Raw genomic sequence first — 19337 nt, 5'->3', positions numbered from 1 at the left:
CATGCCCCTCCAGGTGGTCAGTGACAAAGCCACCTTGAATGATTCTGGCTGGCATTGATGATCAATTTCTGAAGAGTTTTTTTTTGGGGGGGGACCTACTTTCGAGGGAAACAATATTGGCATGCAAGAAAAAAACCTTTAAAGTAAAAACGTGTAGTGTGTGTGTGTGTGTGTGTGTGTGAAGACATGTGCATGCGTGCTTATTAATAGCGGCAACCTTTGCACTGCATGGAGGCTGAGACTCAGCTGTTGCAGCAGTCTGTCTGCGTCACTCAATAACTTGCAACAGACAGTCATGTAATGTGACGCGTTTCATCTAACTACCGTAGCAAATGTTTGATTTTTCATGCACTGCACTGCACTGCACTGCTCGGGTCACTCTGCCTACACTGGGGGACCCACATCAATCAGGAAGCTATTAAACGCCGGGCAGAACCTTTCTTTACCCCCCTTCAACTATCTCAGCAGGAGCAATGTGACACCTCCAAGGTCCAGGAGGTGAACGGCAGGGTGGGAACACATGCCATATTTTTATATGCGCAGTGGAGAGGGCGGTGTCAGAGGAAGAGGAGCAGGGAAGCTACAGTTACTGTTAAAGACACTCTGCTGAAGCCGCTGGATGTCTCCCAAGGGCAGCGCAGTCATGACCGGGCGCTAAGTAGAACACGCTGGGCTGCCGATGAGTGAGCGGTTGAAGATCTGTGCACGGTCGGGCGGAACCAAGACCAGGACCTGCAAGTCGAGGCCCAGAGAAGACGACGCTCCCCGTGAAAGCAGGGGTGGTGCAGCTGAAGTGACTGCGTCTGCAGTGAGAGGCCTTCAGGATTGGAGAGTTTCACGGCTGGATTTAAGAGCGTGCATATATCTGCTGCTGTCTACTGGAATGTCTGAAGCAGCTGCTGACTACGGTCTACAGTATGCACGGGTGCAGAAGACCAGGAGCTGACATCAGCGGACGATAGCTCTTCGTAAAGGCACGGCTGGCATCCCCCCCCGCACCCCCCCGACTGGGATTAACCCGACAATAACGCACTCAAGGATCGAACCTTCACTTTGGCCAATATTAAGCCAACATTATTCAATCTGCACAGGGTTTTTGGTGGAAGTCATGCACAGGGATGCAAGCGTGTGATTCTGACCTTATTGCATAACAGAGTGCAGGCAGTTTGGTCCAAGGTCGCTAAACTGTACAGACACTGCTGCTTTCAGGACAGAGTTCCATCAAGGAATTGAAGGTCAATTTGTGTGGTCGGAGGTTTGCATTTGGGTCCAGATGTTCCTCAACACGTTGCTGGTGGTCTTGACAGACCTGGCCGCCCACTTTCTGGGTACCAATGTGTTCCGGAAGCACTTCCACCTGCTGCTGTCAGCAGTGGTGATGTTCGGCCCTGTACTGAGTCTCTGGGTCTCCCAGCACAGCATCTTTGCCAAGAGAAGTCACTTCCTCTACAGGTGAGTCGGTCTGGACATCTCGGGCGTTCTCTCGGGTTTGTGTCACACTCTGAAGAACTCTGAAGACGGTGTGAAATATTTAATACGACGCAACATTTTATCCTTTGTATATATTTTTTGGGTTCTTTTTCATTTATAAATATTTATGAAGGCTAGATTAGATTTGACATCCTTCAGACATTAAAGCTGAAACACTGAGCTACGCACCAACAGTTAGCGCAGACTGTGTTTCATCGAAACGACTGGAACTCTCTTTCCCAGGTTGTTCCTGCGCTCCGGATGGGGCTGGACCTGCGTCTTTGTGGGCTCCTTCGTCTTCCTTCTCTCCTTCTCCATCCGCCGCTCCCTCTCCCTGTCAGCGCGCCACCTCTCGCGGCTCGCCTGGGCCGGAGGCCTGTGGTTCAGCTTCTGCAAATTGCTGGATCTTCTGGAGAACACCACGGGGAGCTGCTACGAACCGTTGGCCTCCGGGCCAGAAGTAAGCAACGGGCAGCCTCTGCTGGTGCTGCGGGAAGGCGAGAGTAAGTTCGAGTGCCTCAGAGCGGGGATGGTGTGGAGGGGCTACGAGGTCTCAGAAGACATCTTCCTCCTGTGTCTGTGTTGCCTGCTGCTCGTGGAGGAAACGGCTGTGTTTGGACCTTACCTGAGGCTGGGCGGGATCTCAGACGCCCCTTTGAGGATCCTCTTCATGTTCTGTGTTCTGCTGCTCTGGCTCTGGATCTTTCTGCTCCTCTGCCTCTTGGCCTACTTCCCTCAGTTCCCGACGCAGCTCCTGGGCGGGGCTCTGGGCTGTTTGAGCTGGAGGGGTCTGTACCAGGGCTGGTATCGCATGGGGCCCAGCTGGTGTTGCCCTGGAAGGCCTGGACAGGGACTGCTCAGCACCAAGCCTAGGGATAATGACACTGAGGAGGCAAATCAGAGTCAAAATCACAGCAACTGAATAAAAATGTTTGGAAATAGAGCAAGACCTACTTGTGGCTGCACTGGTAGAAACCTGAAGGTTCTGACCAAAGATCTACAAACATCTCTTGTTCTGTTTGTTGTGTCGTGCAACATCAAGAAATCTTGCTGAAAATTAAGAAAAAAAAAAAAGGGACAAATAAAAGTGTGTAGAACTTTCAGTTAAGACATTTCTGTCTCATGTCAGAAGACTGTAGACCTTCATGTGTATTTGATTAACTTCCACAAGTACAGTGTGTAAAGTTTGTCAGAATTGGCAAAAGCTTAATATTCTATCCATAAACATATTTGTGTAAGTACACAATCGCTGTGAAATAAAAGTTTTGGTTTCTTACCCATAGGATGGATCTTGTATGTATGTATGCACATAGACGGGGTCTCGTTCACAGAGTCACAATTTATGATGTGCGAAGACCAACATAGTTCACTGGCAAGCTTGGGAGAAGGATGAACAATTTGACACACCAAAAAAGTGCATTGCTGCCACACTAGAAAAATAAACAGGGTTTGGCATCACGTTAGAATGTGAAAATGATCATGTTTTCACGTGATCATTTTCACATTGTAACGTGAAACCATCACTTTATTTCGTGAAAGTTTCACGTTTGTACGTGATCGTTTTCCACGTTATAACGTGAAACGATGACGTGATCTCGTGATAATTTTCACATTTTTACGAGAAAGGTTTTGTGGTGTTTTTACATGATCATCATGAACATCATCATCATTTCATGATAACGAATATAAACTAAACGAAGCGAGGCAAACCGTCTCGTTTGCATGATTCTATTAAACTTTACTTTAAACTCAGTTTGAGGCATGGTGAGATCCTGAATTTCTTGAGCAACATTGACAAAATTAGTATTAGTATGTACGGAAGCGCATTGTTGCCATACTAGAAAAAAAAAAACAGGGCTCAGTATCACGTTATTTCGTGAAAGTTTCAGTTTTCTTTGTGATAACTTTCACGTTATAATGTAGGACTATCGCCATCACTGAGCCCTGTTTTCTTTCTTTTCTTTTCCTAGTGTGGCAGCATTGCCACACAAGGAAGCAATGCCACACTAGACATCAGGGCAGTTAAATCTGTTTTATTATTAAAACCTTTTGAGAGAAAATATATACCAAACATTAGCCATCACACAACATGGAGAAAATCTGCCATTGTATCTGAGCACAACAAACCAAGCACAGACCCATAAACTGCATGCAGAGAGATGTCCCATGGCCGGTGGTCGCACACCAATCGTAATGTGTCTGGATAGACAGCAGTCTTGTTTGTAAATACAACATGTCTGATTGCCAAATATAACCGTTTGGGTTTTTTTTCCATACATCCAATCAGGATAAAACATGATGGGAACAATCCATCATTAAAAACAGGCAAAAGAAGAGTCCAACATCGTAACTCCAATCATAGCTAGTAAGGCAGGAAACAATTAACGTTTTCTTTTGATGAGAACCTGTTCCAGAGATAAACAGTCAGCACACAAGCAGCCTCTTCCTTCGCCAGTGTATATTTAAGATGGTGAAGGCAGTGGAGTCTCTTCTCTTTGCTGCAGCAGCACAGTGGAGGCTCAAATCACACTTGGGTGAGTGAGTGCTTCTGCATCAAAACCCCCACATACATATTTCATACACGACATTGCAAAGCCAAACGTTTCTGAAAAAATGTCTTCATATGACTAACACAGTAAGCTGTAAAATCAACTCAACATCTGTACGTATTTGAAAACGGTGACCAAGAGAATTTGAGATTGTGGCCGCTGGCCGATCCTGATGGGTGCTGTGTCATGCTATACGATGAAGAATTGATTTAATGACAAACGTCATTAAAAAGATGTTTCTTTTCTTTTCTTTTTTTTCTTTTATTAAGATCTGGTGACAAAGTAGAGGAGTAATAACTATCAAGAGCAGGGGGGGATAGGGGATTCTATAGAGTCCAGGGGCTCCCAGTGACAATCCATCAAGGCATCGTACAACTCCTCACTTTGCAGCATAAAATGCTTGTTCCACTGCTCCACGTCACACTCGGGGATGGGTTCTGCAACAAAACAAACAAAAAAATCATGTCAGCGCCGGTAAGATTCGGTTAAGAGCGGTCCAAACATCACCAGCTGCATTTCCATGACTGTTTTTCACAAAATAAAAGCGATAATCCCAAAATTTCAACAAAGTACAACTGCGATTTGCAGCTGTTTCCATTCTTGCAACATCTTGTCCCGTGAGATTTTACGGCAATTCCGTTTACTTTTGTTTGTTAATGGTAGTTTGCTGTCAAGAATGGTGGTTATAGTTTTTTCTTTGCTTACTTGTAAAAAATATCAGCAGTTAGCGACATTGAAGGTACTTTGCTGTCCTTACTTTGCAGCCTTTTCTCTAATTTCACTGGTTGCTATCAATTTACTGCTGCTTTCCCACAGTTTCTAAATCCTCGCTCGGTGGCGAGTCGCTTGCAGACAAGACAAAGGAAATACTTTGGTCTTTCTGGGTGAAGTTCTCGTCTACATGGAGCCTGAAATAGTGTCTTACCTTCGATGTTATCGTCCTCCGCTGCCCCTGTCTCATCATTGCCCTGTGGACACAAGAGAACAATACATTTCCTCAGACCCTGCACACATAAGACAAGAGAATATAGAACCCTAACCCTATGGACAGGAAGTCACTCAAAGACACGTGAAAATCCAGTCATTTCACAAAATGAAATACCTCGACTGACAAATGCAATCACATTTGTTTAAGTTATATTTGTCAGTATCTAGTATCAGAGTGCGAGAAAGATGACACACACACACACACACACACACACACACACACACACACACACACACACACACACACACACACACACACACACACACACACACACACACACACACACACACACACACACACACACACTTAAACAGATCACTCACCTCTGCAGCTCCAGACATGTCAGCTGACGTGGGTGGCATGCCCATGGGAGGTGGGGGCATCGCGTGACTTGGAGGCGGGTACCCATAGGCACCGTAGTTGTAGTTGTATCCACTGTTGTAGGCTGGGTTGTAGCCGGTGTTGTAGCCGGTGTTGTAGCCGCCGTACTGGTCGTAGCCGCCCCACTGCGAGTAGTAGCCACTCTGAGCCGCGCCGCTGTTGTTGCCATAGTAGGACGACTGCGATTGGCCGTAGCTGCTGTGGTAGTTCTGGCCCTGGCCTCCGACGTAGTTGCTCACCTTCTGGCTGCAAACACAACACCAGATCAGGTTACTTGCGCCGCTTTTCCATTGCAGTTTCAGCACTACGGTCTTGGTCGTTTTCCATGATAATTGAGAGCCGCTGCAACGCCGGAGACCTCACAGGGGTGCCAGAAGCACAGGATCATCTCAGCTGGAAAGGCTTATAAAAACAAGTAGAGCTAAGCTGAGCAGGTGCTACATTAGTAAAAACACAGAGAAAGAACATTTTGAGATGCATCAAGACAGTGTTTCTGAACTGGTGGGCGGGTCCCGACCCGTCTTACCTCTTTGCCACGGCGATGCTGAGCCGGAGGGGCTTCCCACCCAACATGGTGCTCTGGCACTCCTCGATGGCCTTCTTCTGCTCGCTCTCCTCGGCAAACTTGACGAAGCCGTAGCCTCTGCAAGTCAAAGCGCAGTTACAGCTCGCCGCCACGCAACTACACGCTCCATAGTTGGCATTTAAAGAAACAATTTGAAAAAGAGAATATAATTGGGTATTATTATGGTAGAACTGAAACTTGTTGTTTTACTTTTAACATGAGGTAGCATCACTTGAATTGTGAGTTGCTCTTGCTTAGCCTATATGGGGAAAACAATAGTTTTAGCATAAGACGGAGAAAACATTTGTTCAGCCTTCTGTCCAGAAATAGAAGACATTGGTGGTCAACATCCAGCACTGCTATCTAGACAAAGAAAAATCACATTCTTTCAAAAAACTTTGAAATTCATTGTTCAGAGAAGAATTTGCAAACAACACATTAAAGCATAAATGCAATTGGAGAAACAGCACTTGACTGTGCACTTAGACAATATTTCCAGGGCCTGGTGCGTCTCGAGCATCTGACATACCTGGAGTATCCGTACTGGTCAGTGACCACTTTGGCTCCCTTACAGGAGGGAAACTTCTTGAAAACTTGAAGCAGCTGGAAGTCGTCCACCTCGGAGGCTAAGTCGCCCACAAACACTGAGAACTCGGGCCTGGCGGAAACCAAAACATCAGGTCAACCCAGCAGCAACCTTCGGTACCGAGACGACAGAATCATCGATGTACCACAGAGCAAGACACCAGAGTTATGCATAAGAAATAAATGAAACTAATCTCACGGATTTGTTTACATTGTCCATTACTCGCCAGGTAATAATCTGTCATTTGTCTCTTTATTTCTTTTCTTCTTCTTTTTTCTTATCAAACATTGATTATTTCTACGGTGTCTGCATCATCTTATCAGCTTGTTAGCTGTTGGCGCTATTTAGCCGTTTCAAGGCTGCAGAAGTGAGAGACGGGAAGAGCAGTACTCGTCAGCGAATGAGAAACCGCGTGGTGACAAACTTCTTACCCCGCTTCCGGCCTCTTGCCGTAGGTGGCGAAGTTGAGCTTGAATTTGCGGGGCTGCGTGGAAAGAAGGAGAGAAGAGAGGCAATGAGCCGAGCTCAAACACCACCGGCTTACAGTATAGCACTGATATTGCTGGAAATGAAAAGTGGAGTTATTATGGTCGTTATCTGGGTTTACATACCTCCACCACTCAGAACAGCCTTTAGCCCATTCCTCAGTTAGTTGCTACCAGAGACTCTATTCACCGGCTTCAAACAAAGTGCACTCATGTACAAGCAGCCTGTCAGCCACCTGCAGCAGCAGGTTCAGGCAGTGGACAGGGGAGCCCAGTGGCTTGGCCAGCTCTCCGGGCTTGCAGCAGTTCAAATTTAGAAGCAAGCAGCTGCAGCTCACAACCTCACGCCGATATTGGGTTCGCTTGAACAGACCCTTAAAGAGGTCATACAACTTTTCTTTATTCAATTTGGAAGAGGGGACACTTTATTTTAGTGTGTTCCATCGCAAAATTCTGGATGCAAAATAGAAAAAGATGGGGAAAAGGAAGATTCATCACACTCAGCTATGATATCAACAGTCTTGCCATGACCTCAGCTACAGCTGGCTTCTGAAGTTAATCTGCTGCGGTTCTTTATGTCTTACATTCAGTAACTTTAAAAACATTTCAAAACATTGTTTTAAGGGACTTTTTTCTCACTTTTGAGTTACAATGTAATAATTGCAAATGTTTAGCCTGCGACCAAAAACTCCATGACTTGCGCTCTCCGTTACACTAGTTATACACTCACTAAAATGAAATGACACAATGAAGAAACTCAAGTATTTTCCCTTTCAGAAAAGAAGGAAGATATGCTTTTAAAAAATCTGTCTCTTAAAATGATTCATCTTAAAAGTATCTAGAATATGGCCACTGGAAGTTCTCTCGCCATTACTGTGACCTCCCTAAGATCCCATTTCTCTCATGACTGACTAACACTGCTTCATTGAATGCATTCAGGTTACAAATACTTCAGATACCTTAATAATAGCACTTTAAGTAAGAACAGCTTTACACTTCTGAAGTTCTTTGTAAGACAAATGTTTGAAAGACAAATGACAATTTGGGACGATGCTGAAGTTTTAAACAAAAGGTTGACCAATGCCAGTTGAGCCCCACTCTCCACCGTCAACAACTTCATACTGTTGGAAATGGAAGTTTGCGTTCAAGTAGTCAGTTACTTAAAAATATATTTCTGGAGGGAAAAAAATAATGAAGTAGATATTTTGTTAATAAAAAAAATATTTGAGTTGTATTTTGAAAGTACACCACAGAACTGACCGGGTTCGATCCAGGAACCAGTTTTCCATTGAGTCTTGAGACACAGCGGTCAACGCTTGATTCGTCTGCCAGCTCCACAAAGCAGTATCCTGCTGAGCCTCTGCATGAGAGGATGGGAAAATACACAAAAATGTTATTTTGCCACCAAATTTAATGTCACATTTCGGTTAAAAATGTAGTTGTTTTTTGTTGTTTTGTTTCAAGTGATAATGAAAATGGTCTTGAAAACTTCGCCACCTACCCAGTTATCCTGTGAGTGATGATCTTAACTCCACATGGCGATTCCCCCATAGCGCTGAATGCCTGCTTGATGAAGTTCTCATCCATGTATGGGTCCAACTGAACACACAGATTCATTTTGATCAATACACATAAAATATTTCCAGGACTATTACAAAAGTGAATATTGATGCATCAGATGCGGCATGAGAGCGTGTAATAGTGCAGTATAGCATAGCGACGTATCATCGTAATCCCCACAGAACCACAAGCTTTTGTTTACAGTTCCTCGTTGAATTAATATGTGCTGCAAGGAAGTTCAGCGGTTCTGGGGGGACGTTTAGCATCTAACCGATGTAACCGACTAATGAATTAAGCAGACTATGTTGTGGTTCATACTGTATTGTTTCTATAACCTCTATCTCTCCATATGAGGCAACAACTGGACGAACGATTCGGATTTCGGACATTGCTTAGAAACAACAACAACAACAACAAAAACAAAACCGGATGTGATCAATCGTGATTCTTTAGTTAAGTGATTTACATTAGAATGTACGGAGGTAAGGCTGACACAATATCATAAAGAGTCAAACACTTATCACTGACTGTTAAATGTAAAGTTATATTTGCTTTACTGCTTTTTTTGAAGGAAGGTTTAGCACCAAGAAAAACAAGCCCAGTGCGCGGCTAAGCTAACCGAGTCACGCTTGAAGAAAAATGGACGAAAAACGTACGTCACCCATCCAGAGGCTTGTCTGCCTGTTGAACATCATAAGGCAGGGGGCACAAACAACCGTGGAGTGACTGTTGGACAGGTGAATGTAAAATGAAATAAAACAAAATAAAATAAAACCCTCGAACTTGACGACGTGAAATTGCCCGTCACATTCAGGTTAAACCTTGGTCGGCGAATCTCTTCCGGTTCAAACAGTTGAGACAACTTCCGCTGTCGTACGGCGCTCTGTCTGTAGACTTAACTTCCGGGTTTCTGAATTTGGTTGTTTCGTGAGTCTTTTTTACCATGCCTTTTACTTGCGTTCTAATTTGTTGGGCATGATCCTATTTTATATTCAACATTCTAAGCTTTGAGTCAGAATTGTCAAGGACTCCACTCCAGCTATGGAGGCAGCTTTACATTTGAAACAGCGTGTTTTGAATAATATAGGAAGCCCGTTTAAATTAATGCACATAGGCGCGCGCCCTACCAATTACTGCTACGCCTGCAATTCGGCCACCTATGAATGTTTTAGACCCAAACAATGTTTTGCATGGTGTGTTATTGTGTCATACAATTGTTGTATTTCGCTTTCAGATCGCACTTTCATGTACATTATTGGTGTAATGTAAGACAATTGCATGAAAATGTCAAGCAGCTTCTTCCCCCCATAAAACTATATTGACTTTCTCTAGTTGATATGCCGCTGATCGCCGTCGTCAAGGGAGAAAATTAGGTCCCACCGAGATTTGAACTCGGATCGCTGGATTCAGAGTCCAGAGTGCTAACCATTACACCATGGAACCTCTGTCCTCGAGGAGGATAGTGATCAGAATCAACTTTTATCGATTTTTGCAGCTTCTCCGCACGTAGAGACGTTTTTGTCTCGCCGTTTCTGTCTCGCCGTTTCAACCAATCAATAAAATTCCGTTATCACCAAAAGTGTTTGTGGGTTCCCACATCTCAATAACAATCGCAGAATAAACACGCAGGACTAATAAGTGACAATCGTGCACAAAGCTCACGGTACTGTGTATGTACAACATACGTGTGTGTGTGAGATTTGAATTTGGCATACATTGCATCAACAATTAGAGTCAAAGTGCAATGTGTTTTAGTAGTCTGTTCCATCCAGTTTGACAAGATAATGGCCTTTACCACAGATCATTTCAAATATTAAAGGTTTGTGGTCTGTTATCAAATGTGTGTACTTTTAAACTACCTTGAATTGTTATTTGAAGGTGTTGTTAAATTCACGCGTTTTGGTATAAGAGTTTGTTTTTTTTATTACCCAGGGTACAAATTCAAGTCAGTGAATCTTTCAGTGACATTTAATATGGAGGCAAATGCATTTGCATTATGCTTTAAAAAAAAAAAAAAAAAAAAAAAAAAAAGATAATGTTCTTGTAATCATGGTTTATTAATTCCTTTTCTCAATATAAATGATTTTTTTTTTTTATTTGTGTAATAAAGGTAAAATCAAGGGTTAAACAACTATAAGGTACCAAAAGACTGGACACAGACAACATTCTTGTTTTCAATTAGGCTTTCAGTGGGCTTTGGACTCAGATTGCTGGATCCAGCTGACCATTACTCCATGGAACCCTTGAGCGAGCAGATGCAGGCCAAGTCCTACAGCAATGAAGTGAATGATAAATTGAAGTTTTAAAAAAGACAACCCAGTAATTGTCTTGGATTGGTTCTGCATTATGGCCTCTTTTAAGAGGTACAATGGTAGAAAGTTTAATTGTTTTGGTCAGCTCTTCGTTGGGTTTAGACTTTCATGTGGGTTCGCAACCAAAACAGGTCCCACCGAGATTTGAACTCGGATCGCTGGATTCAGAGTCCAGAGTGCTAACCATTACACCATGGAACCGTGGTGTAAGGTGTGGCACAGCAACAGACATCCAACCTCTGTCAACCTTTACATATAGAGGCTTTACAAATGTATTTGCTTCTATATACAATGTCATTGAAAGATTGACTGTCTTGAATTTGTACCCAGTCGAGGCTAATCCAAGCAACACCTGCTCGCTTTTGGCTAACTCCACCAAAGTTTATAAACCTTGGTTCAATATATGATCAAAACCAGGAAGGAATGGGTTTAAGACACAAAAACACCAACGCTGCTTTTTCCAGCAGCTCCCACAAACACTACCGTTGGAGCTTAAGATGAGGACTAAAAAGAATCACAAAATAATCATGAATGTAATCACTAAAACAAGGAACACTGCTGCCGTTAACTGTTTAAGGTACAGCATATAAATTTGTCTCATCTGCTTATTGATCAGATTTTAGATTGCGACACTTATTCACGGACTTTCCTTGAACAGTTCTATGATGATTGACAAGTGCCGACTTTCAGTGGATGTTTTGCCTTTCATGCTTTGCGCACTCCCAAAAACAGGTCCCACCGAGATTTGAACTCGGATCGCTGGATTCAGAGTCCAGAGTGCTAACCATTACACCATGGAACCTTGGTGTTGGGTGTGGCACAGCAACAGACATCCAACCTCTTGTCAACCTTTACATATAGAGGCTTTACAAATGTATTTGCTTCTATATACAATGTCATTGAAAGATTGACTGTCTTGAATTTGTACCCAGTCGAGGCTAATCCAAGCAACACCTGCTCGCTTTTGGCTAACTCCACCAAAGTTTATAAACCTTGGTTCAATATATGATCAAAACCAGGAAGGAATGGGTTTAAGACACAAAAACACCAACGCTGCTTTTTCCCAGCAGCTCCCACAAACACTACCGTTGGAGCTTAAGATGAGGACTAAAAAGAATCACAAAATAATCATGAATGTAATCACTAAAACAAGGAACACTGCTGCCGCCGTTAACTGTTTAAGGTACAGCATATAAAATTGTCTCATCTGCTTATTGATCAGATTTTAGATTGCAACACTTATTCACGGACTTTCCTCCTCCCAAACTTGCCAGCGCTAACTGTTCTTGGGATCATTAAACCCAAACTACTTTTATCTTACAAAAATTCTACACTTAGCGGCAACATATTAATGGGTTGCATATTCAAGTTTTGGCAACAAACCTTGCCAAACTTTGCATGGTGCACCTTTAGCTTCGGAACATCTTGTATGACTCTTTGTGTCATCAAAATTAATATTACCACAATTAATATTATTAATATTATTATTAATTGAAATGTCAGGGCTCAAAATTCAAATTAAATTGATTAATTTAAATCAAATATGCAAATTGTTATTCGGAGAGTTATTCCGTGTTATTCGTGATCCTGGACCACGCCCTTACTTATTTAACGAGCTAATTTTAGCACTGAGACGTATGAACAGTTCTATGATGATTGACAAGTGCAGACTTTCAGTGGATGTTTTGCCTTTCATGCTTTGCGCACTCCCAAAAGCAGGTCCCACCGAGATTTGAACTCGGATCGCTGGATTCAGAGTCCAGAGTGCTAACCATTACACCATGGAACCGTGGTGTTGGGTGTGGCATAGCAAAACACATCACGGTACACACGTGTGTGTGACACACAACTCCAGCAGACCCTCCCCGGCAACCCTGAATGGATGCTTTTGTCAAGGGGGTATTCCATTCCATCAAAATCGTGTATGAAATGGAGGTTGTTGTTTTGTTTTGATTTGATTAGATTTTTTTTTACGTCTTTAAAAAGCTATATGGAATGTGTTCGTGCACGGGCACAAGCGCGCTCGCGCATGTGAAGCGAGCGCAGCACGACACCAAGCACCGTCAAGAAATAGTATCAATAGTACCATCTAGTGGACAAACAAAAAAATAAAGTTTGTTGGTCAGTAAAAATGCAGTAAATTAAATGTCACGTTCGTGGTAACTGAACGTGTTATTGGCCTGGAAATGTGCTGTCATTTTTTTTAAAAAAAAACCTTAGTTAAAGGTACTGGGGGGGGGGGGGGACTTTGGGAAAATCAAAACAGTATTCATTCTACAAGCCACAGCATTGTGAACGTGTTTTGATTTCGTTTTTTCATCTCGACTCAGTGTCCAGACTGTTAACCATTGTACCATAGACACATGACGCTAGTGGGCCACACAACACACAAAGAAAGTAAATAAAACGCGAAGCTTCAAACGCATTTAAAAGAGACAGAGAGAGAGATAAACTTATTTTAACTTCCACCGTGAATAGGTATGAGAGTAGGAAGTTGGACCACGTGTTGACTTTTTATAGATCCGCATCGGCTTTCATGTCGGCTCGCTCCAAAAATCAGGTCCCACCGAGATTTGAACTCGGATCGCTGGATTCAGAGTCCAGAGTGCTAACCATTACACCATGGAACCCCTGCCAGCCCCCTTGTCTGCGTTCATCTCATACCAAAGGCAGCGAGTCCTTCTACTGTGGCAACAACTTTATGCATGGCCAGTCCTGGACAAAAGACAGCTACACCCCCTCTCTAATTATACAACTAATAACTGACAAACGCACACGTTATGAAAACTATCTTTTTTATTATTATTATTATTATTATTATTATTATTATTATTATTGCTGTTAAAAAAAAATATATATATATACATATATATATATATATATATATATATATATACATATATATATATATATATATATATATATATATATATATATATATATATATATATATATATATATATATATATATATATATATATATTATATATATATATATATATTTTTTTTTTTTTTATTATTTTTTTTATTTTTTTTTTAATTATTATTTTTTTGCGCGCCTATAAAAGCAGTGGAGTTCCGGGTGGTTTGCAGCATTTTCTTTAACCATTTCGCTGTTAATTTTTGTTTAGTATTTTTCATAATGGCCATCAATTATGTCAACGTAATGTAAAAGCGCGCAGTTCATATTTTTCGCTGGTTCCACCGAGATTTGAACTCGGATCGCTGGATTCAAAGTCCAGAGTGCTAACCATTACACCATGGAACCACTCTGGTCCTCACAAACACACTCCACGATCCAACGATTTTACACGAACTCCTACCTGTGCCATCGCTGTGGCAGGGCAGTGGGATAATGAGTCGCGACAGCGTCACCCAGGGGAATAGAAAAACAATTCTCGCATCATCCCACCACGTGACGCTGTTGTCGTGGCAACGCTAAACAATTGGATCTTGCCCGTTGTTAGCTATTAGCAAGAATGCAATCGACACAGAAAGACATCTACGAAGCTGTGCAGTCTGGGGAATTGGAAAGCATCAAGGAGTTGTTTGGTGAAGTGAATGCCACAGAGGGGCAGAAGGAGATGGATCTGTTCAGTTATAAAGATGGGGGGGGTAGAAATGCCCTGATGACTGCCTGCATGTTGGGGAGGAGCGACATTGTCACAGAACTGGTCAACAATGGAGCCCAGGTGAACGAGAGCACCGTCAGAGGTGAGGCAGGATCTCGACACAGATGTCAGCGTCGTCATTCCTGTGGAGAGATTAAACTGATGAAGAGATTCATCAAAGGATTTGCAAAGCCAGAATACTTCATGTCTGTGCATCCTGGTCATCCACAGTCTGTCTTGGTCTTGGTGCCCCGCCCCACCCCCCAGTCTTTGTAGTGTCTTAGTCTCAGTTCAGATAGTTTTGACTTGGTTGCAAACGTTTTATGGTTTTGGCTGGAGTAGCAGCTGCTCATGCTGACATGGCTGACGCCGACAGCTCATGAATATCATTTGCGTGAAATTCCAAATGTATGACGTGTTGCAAGTCAAGAGGATTGGAAATGGATTTCATTGGAATTTGTGTTTTAATCAGATCACTACTCAAGAGTGCATACTACTGATGACAACAGTGAGTTCACCCTTGCAGAGAAATGCATGCACTACACACTATTATTTTGTACCACTTTAGGCCAAAAAGCTGTTTCTGGCTTGCATTGTGTGCACTTTTGACCAGACAAAGAAAGAACATTTGGTTTAGACCAGTGTAAAGATAAATCCAGAGATATTCTCCAAGAACGCAATGATGCAGCTTTCATCTCACCTCCCTCCTCAAACAGGTCCCACCGAGATTTGAACTCAGATCGCTGGATTCAGAGTCCAGAGTGCTAACCATTACACCATGGAACCATGCCACCTGGACACCTCGTGGTACTGTGGATGTGATTGAGACCAAGGTCTAGGGTCTGTTCTTACGAAAACGGAAAAGACAGAGGTTCCACCGAGATTCGAACTCGGATCGCTGGATTCAAAGTCCAAAGTGCTAACCATTACACCATGGAACCACTGCCTGGCGAGAATTAAAAGTCAGTTCAGGATAGAGTAAAACCAAGAAATAAAGGAAACAAGGAATTGGTACTAAACACACTCCTGTCATTCCACTGACTGGTCTACTGACCACAGAATTCTGACTTCAATCTCTAAATGAAAGACTTAAAGACACGGTGCTGCGGAATTCAGAATTCTGAATAAACTAACGTCGTGCAACATTCTAAATTCCAGTCAGCCTGAGTTTCCGGCGGGATCGTGCTGGTAGTTAGCGATTGGTACGAATGGAATCAATACAGAAAGACATCTATGAAGCTGTGCAGTCTGGGGAATTGGAAAGCATCAAGGAGTTGTTTGGTGAAGTGAATGCCACAGAGGAGCAGGAGGAGCTGGATTTGTTCAGTTATAAAGATGAGGGGGGTAGAAATGCTCTGATGACTGCCTGCATGTTGGGGAGGAGCGACATCGTCACTGAACTGGTCAACAATGGAGCCCAGGTGAATGAGAGCACTGTCAGAGGTGAGGCTGTCACCAGACCTGACAACAGATCCTCAGAAAGTGATTCTCGTCTGGTTCACACGTTACAATAAGGTCCTATCTATCCTTGAAAAGAAAAAGGAGACAAATCTTCTGTCAAATACCACACTTGTTGCAGTCCGGTCATGTGGTTTGTGAATATGGTAACTTTAGCTGATCTCACTCTTTCACTTTTTAATGATGATCAGTTTCAGTTTTAATGTGACTTTTGACTCTCGCTTGAGTAGAGAGTAATGCATGCAAGTTCAAAGTTTACTATGTAAATTTGTGCTGTGCCCTATAGCACCTCCCACTCTCGCTGTGAAAGCGATCTAAGACGCAGCCTTGGAATGTTTCTCTTTAAACCTGAAGTATTAGGGGGGGGAAATTGGATTACGCTGCTTTATTCGCACATCGTTTCAGTCACTGAAGTTCTATTTTTAAGAAAACGAAAAACGCTGAGGTTCCACCGAGATTTGAACTCGGATCGCTGGATTCAAAGTCCAGAGTGCTAACCATTACACCATGGAACCGCACATGCAACACGCCTGACTTGGCAGTCAACTCAATAAACACAACTGTTTTAAATGTTATGTTGCCTACCACTGACCAATCTGGCAAGAACATACAAGAAATATCATGTGATTCTCTAAAAATTAGAGTACTCGTGACAATGTAAAGAACATGGCAGAAAGAGTTTTATTGCAGTACTCAGTACTCATTGTGGTACTCATTCCTCGTAGCCATAGATTACACAAGCATTATAGTTTGAATTCTGAAGTTCTTTCAGTTACTTAAAACTTGAAAGTGACCACAAAGTGGTTTGAAAGAGTGACACTAACTACCAACACTCGTATTATGTCACTCTTCTTCTTCAGTAAAATGTTCCATATACGAACCATGATCATAATACAAAAGAAGAAGAGTGGCCTCAGTTTGACAGTGCCTGTCCTCCAGGATACACGTCGCTGCACCTGGCCGCTTGCTGGGGTCACCTGGACACAGTGATCACTCTGGTGGGGCTGGGAGCTGCCATCCAGGCCGAGACGATCTGGGGAGAGAAGCCTGCAGACCTGGCCAGGAAGTACTGCAGGACAGAGTGCGCTGACTCCCTCGCACTAGCAGGTAAAATGCAATGTGTCTTCAAGCCGCTCAGGTTAAAGATACACATGGGCCTAATGTTGAGGGGTTCAGTGTTTGGATGGCTTTGCAATCTTGAAGACGTTTCACCTCGAGTCCAAAAGGCTTCCTCAGTTCTAAAAAACAAAACGTAACCCTTCAACATTAAGATGACCTGGATGACTGTGAACCTACACAGACAGCCTATCTACTCTAAAGCCGTTTGTGTGTCTCTGTGCAGCAGCTGAACAGGACTTGGTAGCATACGTTTCTTTTGTAAAACAACTCATCACCGACCCAGATAAGCACCTGACCAGGGAGGAAAAGGTAACGCAGCTTTTACCTTTTTTTTCCTTTTTTTCCCCCCCTATGGCCGATAGACACAGCAGCAAGAAAAAGTACAGAGAGAAAATGTGAAATGGTCTGTTGTGAAACCAAACTTCTTTTCATCTCCGCTACTTTCTGGCTCCTTTGTGTTGTGTCCAGGTTGCTGTACTTGTCGTGGTGTTTGTTCAGAGTTGCCAGCTCTAGTAGTCATTTGGTATTGCCCTGCTGGTCAAATGTTACACTGCGGGCCAAATTTGGCCCGCGGACCAGCGTTTGACACCTATGCTCGAGTGTTTGCAAAACAAAATCCACATCTGGATGAGTATTTTTTGCCACATTCCACCCACGATAGTCAACCAGTTTGTTTAAATTGCTCCCCAAATCAGTTAGCTCGCTGCAGTAACACCATTAATATATGTCCTGTACATGTTAATCAGGTGAGTGCGGGTAAAAGAGGTGTGTTAAACATGAATTACTTAACTACGTCTCTCAGTTCATTGGTCTGATTTTGCCCTCTTCTTTTTTTCACTCGTGAACAGAGCATCTGTACACGTTTATATTCTTCAAAGTCAGACTGGCTTCAAAACGAAGAGAACTTAACAGTTGCAGACTTGAAGAGCCAGAAGAAAGAAATGGAGGTCACTCTCCAACCCATTCTGAAGAAACTCAGCTTGCTGTGAGTTTTATGGAGCTTTTTAATTTATAATGTCCACTTCATAACTACCTCCATCTGCTACTATACTATTTCATAACTGCTGTTTTCTGACTAGGTTGATCTTGTAGTTACATTAGGTTTATGTAAGCTGTCCTATATGTAATTTGATCAGCTTTTTTTTTATTTATTGCATTTTGTCTTTTCTTATTAACGCGCTGTTGCAATCTCACTGCAGGGGCTGAGGTCCTCTCCAACCCAGGGGAGGAGTGAGAAGTATAGGGAGCTCTGAGAAATGCCAGTCCTCTCCTTCCAGCTGTTTATCCATCCAACCCTGTCCTCTGCATCCTCTTCTCTCACACATTAACTTCATGTCCTGTAGGCCTTCCGCCTGCCACCACCAATCTCAGCGTGTACTGTATTCACTGTACCTACTCTGTTCATGGACTAAACATTTAGTCTGGCCTCTATGACTTTCTCTCCAACATGCATGATGTCAGACTTGTCCCTCTGATAGTCATTCCTGATCCTGTCCAGAAGAGAAGCTCATCATCTTTCTGCCTCCTGTCTGTCTTCCTGTCCCCAGAGCCGCTGCCTCGAACCCACCACTGCTTGGTACACCATTGTTCCAATACATTTCCCGAAGAATCATTTCAAACAGGTGTATCTGTATTTTTTGATACAGGGCAGATATTAGGCAGTCTCTTCTTCTCCTGTGTGTACTTTTGGTTTAGTGAAGGTCTACTTATTGGCAATTTGCACGTCGCAGGTCACTCATTAGTTAACAGTGCACCAGTGCATCACATAGCACCAATCGTGCAACGCAGTATGAAACGTATTCTGTGCATGCATGAACTACTGCCGACTGATCATTTCAAGAGTTTTACTTTTACAACTGAGACAAAAGGAGACACAGCTCTGACCTTCATGCACGCTGAGTTTTTATTAGGAATTAACAGCAAGACGCACGATGAGTGTGAGAGAGACTCACATGCAGCTGAACACCAACCTGGTCAAAAGGTCAGCTGACACACAAAGCTGTTTTTTTAACCCCAAACACACACACACACACACACACACCAGCCCATCAGGAGCACAACCTCTCTTTGAATCCTATGTTACCAAACTGAGGGGACCTCTTCCACCTCAGCCTGCTCTGCCCGAGCATGACGTCACAGTCATTGATTTAACCATCCACATTTCCCACCACCGCTCAGCTGTTGTCTCTGCAAAGTGAGACCAATCAATGGAAGACACCGAAGAACTGATCAAACTTCACAGATTTTTTTTTT

General features: G+C 43.0%; 3 protein-coding genes and 9 non-coding genes across 14 annotated transcripts; 2 read left to right on the top strand and 10 right to left on the bottom strand.

Annotated features, from left to right (window-relative positions):
- The first annotated feature begins 1254 nt into the window (after positions 1-1254).
- On the top strand, positions 1255-2392 carry fitm1l (fat storage inducing transmembrane protein 1, like). The gene is made up of 2 exons (XM_076031339.1): positions 1255-1452; positions 1714-2392. The coding sequence occupies exons 1-2, from the start codon at positions 1274-1276 to the stop codon at positions 2390-2392; spliced, it is 858 nt and encodes a 285-aa protein (XP_075887454.1). The 5' UTR covers positions 1255-1273.
- Positions 2393-3487: 1095 nt separating this feature from the next.
- Positions 3488-9438, bottom strand: trnau1apb (tRNA selenocysteine 1 associated protein 1b). The gene is made up of 9 exons (XM_076031338.1): positions 9241-9438; positions 8526-8623; positions 8285-8384; positions 6971-7023; positions 6483-6611; positions 5915-6031; positions 5331-5634; positions 4945-4987; positions 3488-4456 (listed from the first exon to the last, which is right to left on the bottom strand). Exons 1-9 carry the CDS (start codon positions 9277-9279, stop codon positions 4320-4322), a joined length of 1020 nt encoding a protein of 339 aa, XP_075887453.1. The 5' UTR covers positions 9280-9438; the 3' UTR covers positions 3488-4319.
- A 517-nt stretch (positions 9439-9955) lies between these two features.
- Positions 9956-10027, bottom strand: trnaq-cug (transfer RNA glutamine (anticodon CUG)). The gene has a single exon. It is a non-coding gene; the product is annotated as a tRNA-Gln (tRNA).
- A 998-nt stretch (positions 10028-11025) lies between these two features.
- Positions 11026-11097, bottom strand: trnaq-cug (transfer RNA glutamine (anticodon CUG)). The gene has a single exon. It is a non-coding gene; the product is annotated as a tRNA-Gln (tRNA).
- Positions 11098-11626: 529 nt separating this feature from the next.
- trnaq-cug (transfer RNA glutamine (anticodon CUG)) lies at positions 11627-11698 on the bottom strand. Its single transcript has one exon. It is a non-coding gene; the product is annotated as a tRNA-Gln (tRNA).
- A 915-nt stretch (positions 11699-12613) lies between these two features.
- On the bottom strand, positions 12614-12685 carry trnaq-cug (transfer RNA glutamine (anticodon CUG)). The gene has a single exon. It is a non-coding gene; the product is annotated as a tRNA-Gln (tRNA).
- A 769-nt stretch (positions 12686-13454) lies between these two features.
- On the bottom strand, positions 13455-13526 carry trnaq-cug (transfer RNA glutamine (anticodon CUG)). The gene has a single exon. It is a non-coding gene; the product is annotated as a tRNA-Gln (tRNA).
- A 564-nt stretch (positions 13527-14090) lies between these two features.
- On the top strand, positions 14091-18469 carry ankrd45 (ankyrin repeat domain 45). 3 transcript variants are annotated; one of them, XM_076031336.1, is made up of 5 exons: positions 14091-14610; positions 16905-17072; positions 17308-17393; positions 17933-18069; positions 18284-18469. In XM_076031336.1, exons 1-5 carry the CDS (start codon positions 14376-14378, stop codon positions 18288-18290), a joined length of 633 nt encoding a protein of 210 aa, XP_075887451.1. In that variant the 5' UTR covers positions 14091-14375; the 3' UTR covers positions 18291-18469. The 3 variants fall into 3 exon arrangements, with proteins under 3 accessions (XP_075887451.1, XP_075887452.1, XP_075887449.1); XM_076031337.1 differs by lacking the exon at positions 14091-14610 and adding an exon at positions 15643-15950 and having other exon boundaries at positions 17311-17393; XM_076031334.1 differs by lacking the exon at positions 14091-14610 and adding an exon at positions 15648-15950.
- On the bottom strand, positions 14093-14164 carry trnaq-uug (transfer RNA glutamine (anticodon UUG)). The gene has a single exon. It is a non-coding gene; the product is annotated as a tRNA-Gln (tRNA).
- trnaq-cug (transfer RNA glutamine (anticodon CUG)) lies at positions 15222-15293 on the bottom strand. The gene has a single exon. It is a non-coding gene; the product is annotated as a tRNA-Gln (tRNA).
- On the bottom strand, positions 15377-15448 carry trnaq-uug (transfer RNA glutamine (anticodon UUG)). Its single transcript has one exon. It is a non-coding gene; the product is annotated as a tRNA-Gln (tRNA).
- Positions 16409-16480, bottom strand: trnaq-uug (transfer RNA glutamine (anticodon UUG)). The gene has a single exon. It is a non-coding gene; the product is annotated as a tRNA-Gln (tRNA).
- Positions 18470-19337: the final 868 nt, after the last annotated feature.

Source organism: Nelusetta ayraudi, unplaced genomic scaffold (genome assembly GCF_046127955.1).
Source record: "Nelusetta ayraudi isolate G7.1 ecotype Tasmania unplaced genomic scaffold, CSIRO-AGI_Nayr_v1 ptg000033l, whole genome shotgun sequence".
Lineage (NCBI taxonomy): Eukaryota > Metazoa > Chordata > Actinopteri > Tetraodontiformes > Monacanthidae > Nelusetta > Nelusetta ayraudi.
The sequence above is the reverse complement of the archived record's forward strand: the minus strand, read 5'-3'. Positions and strand labels throughout refer to the sequence as shown.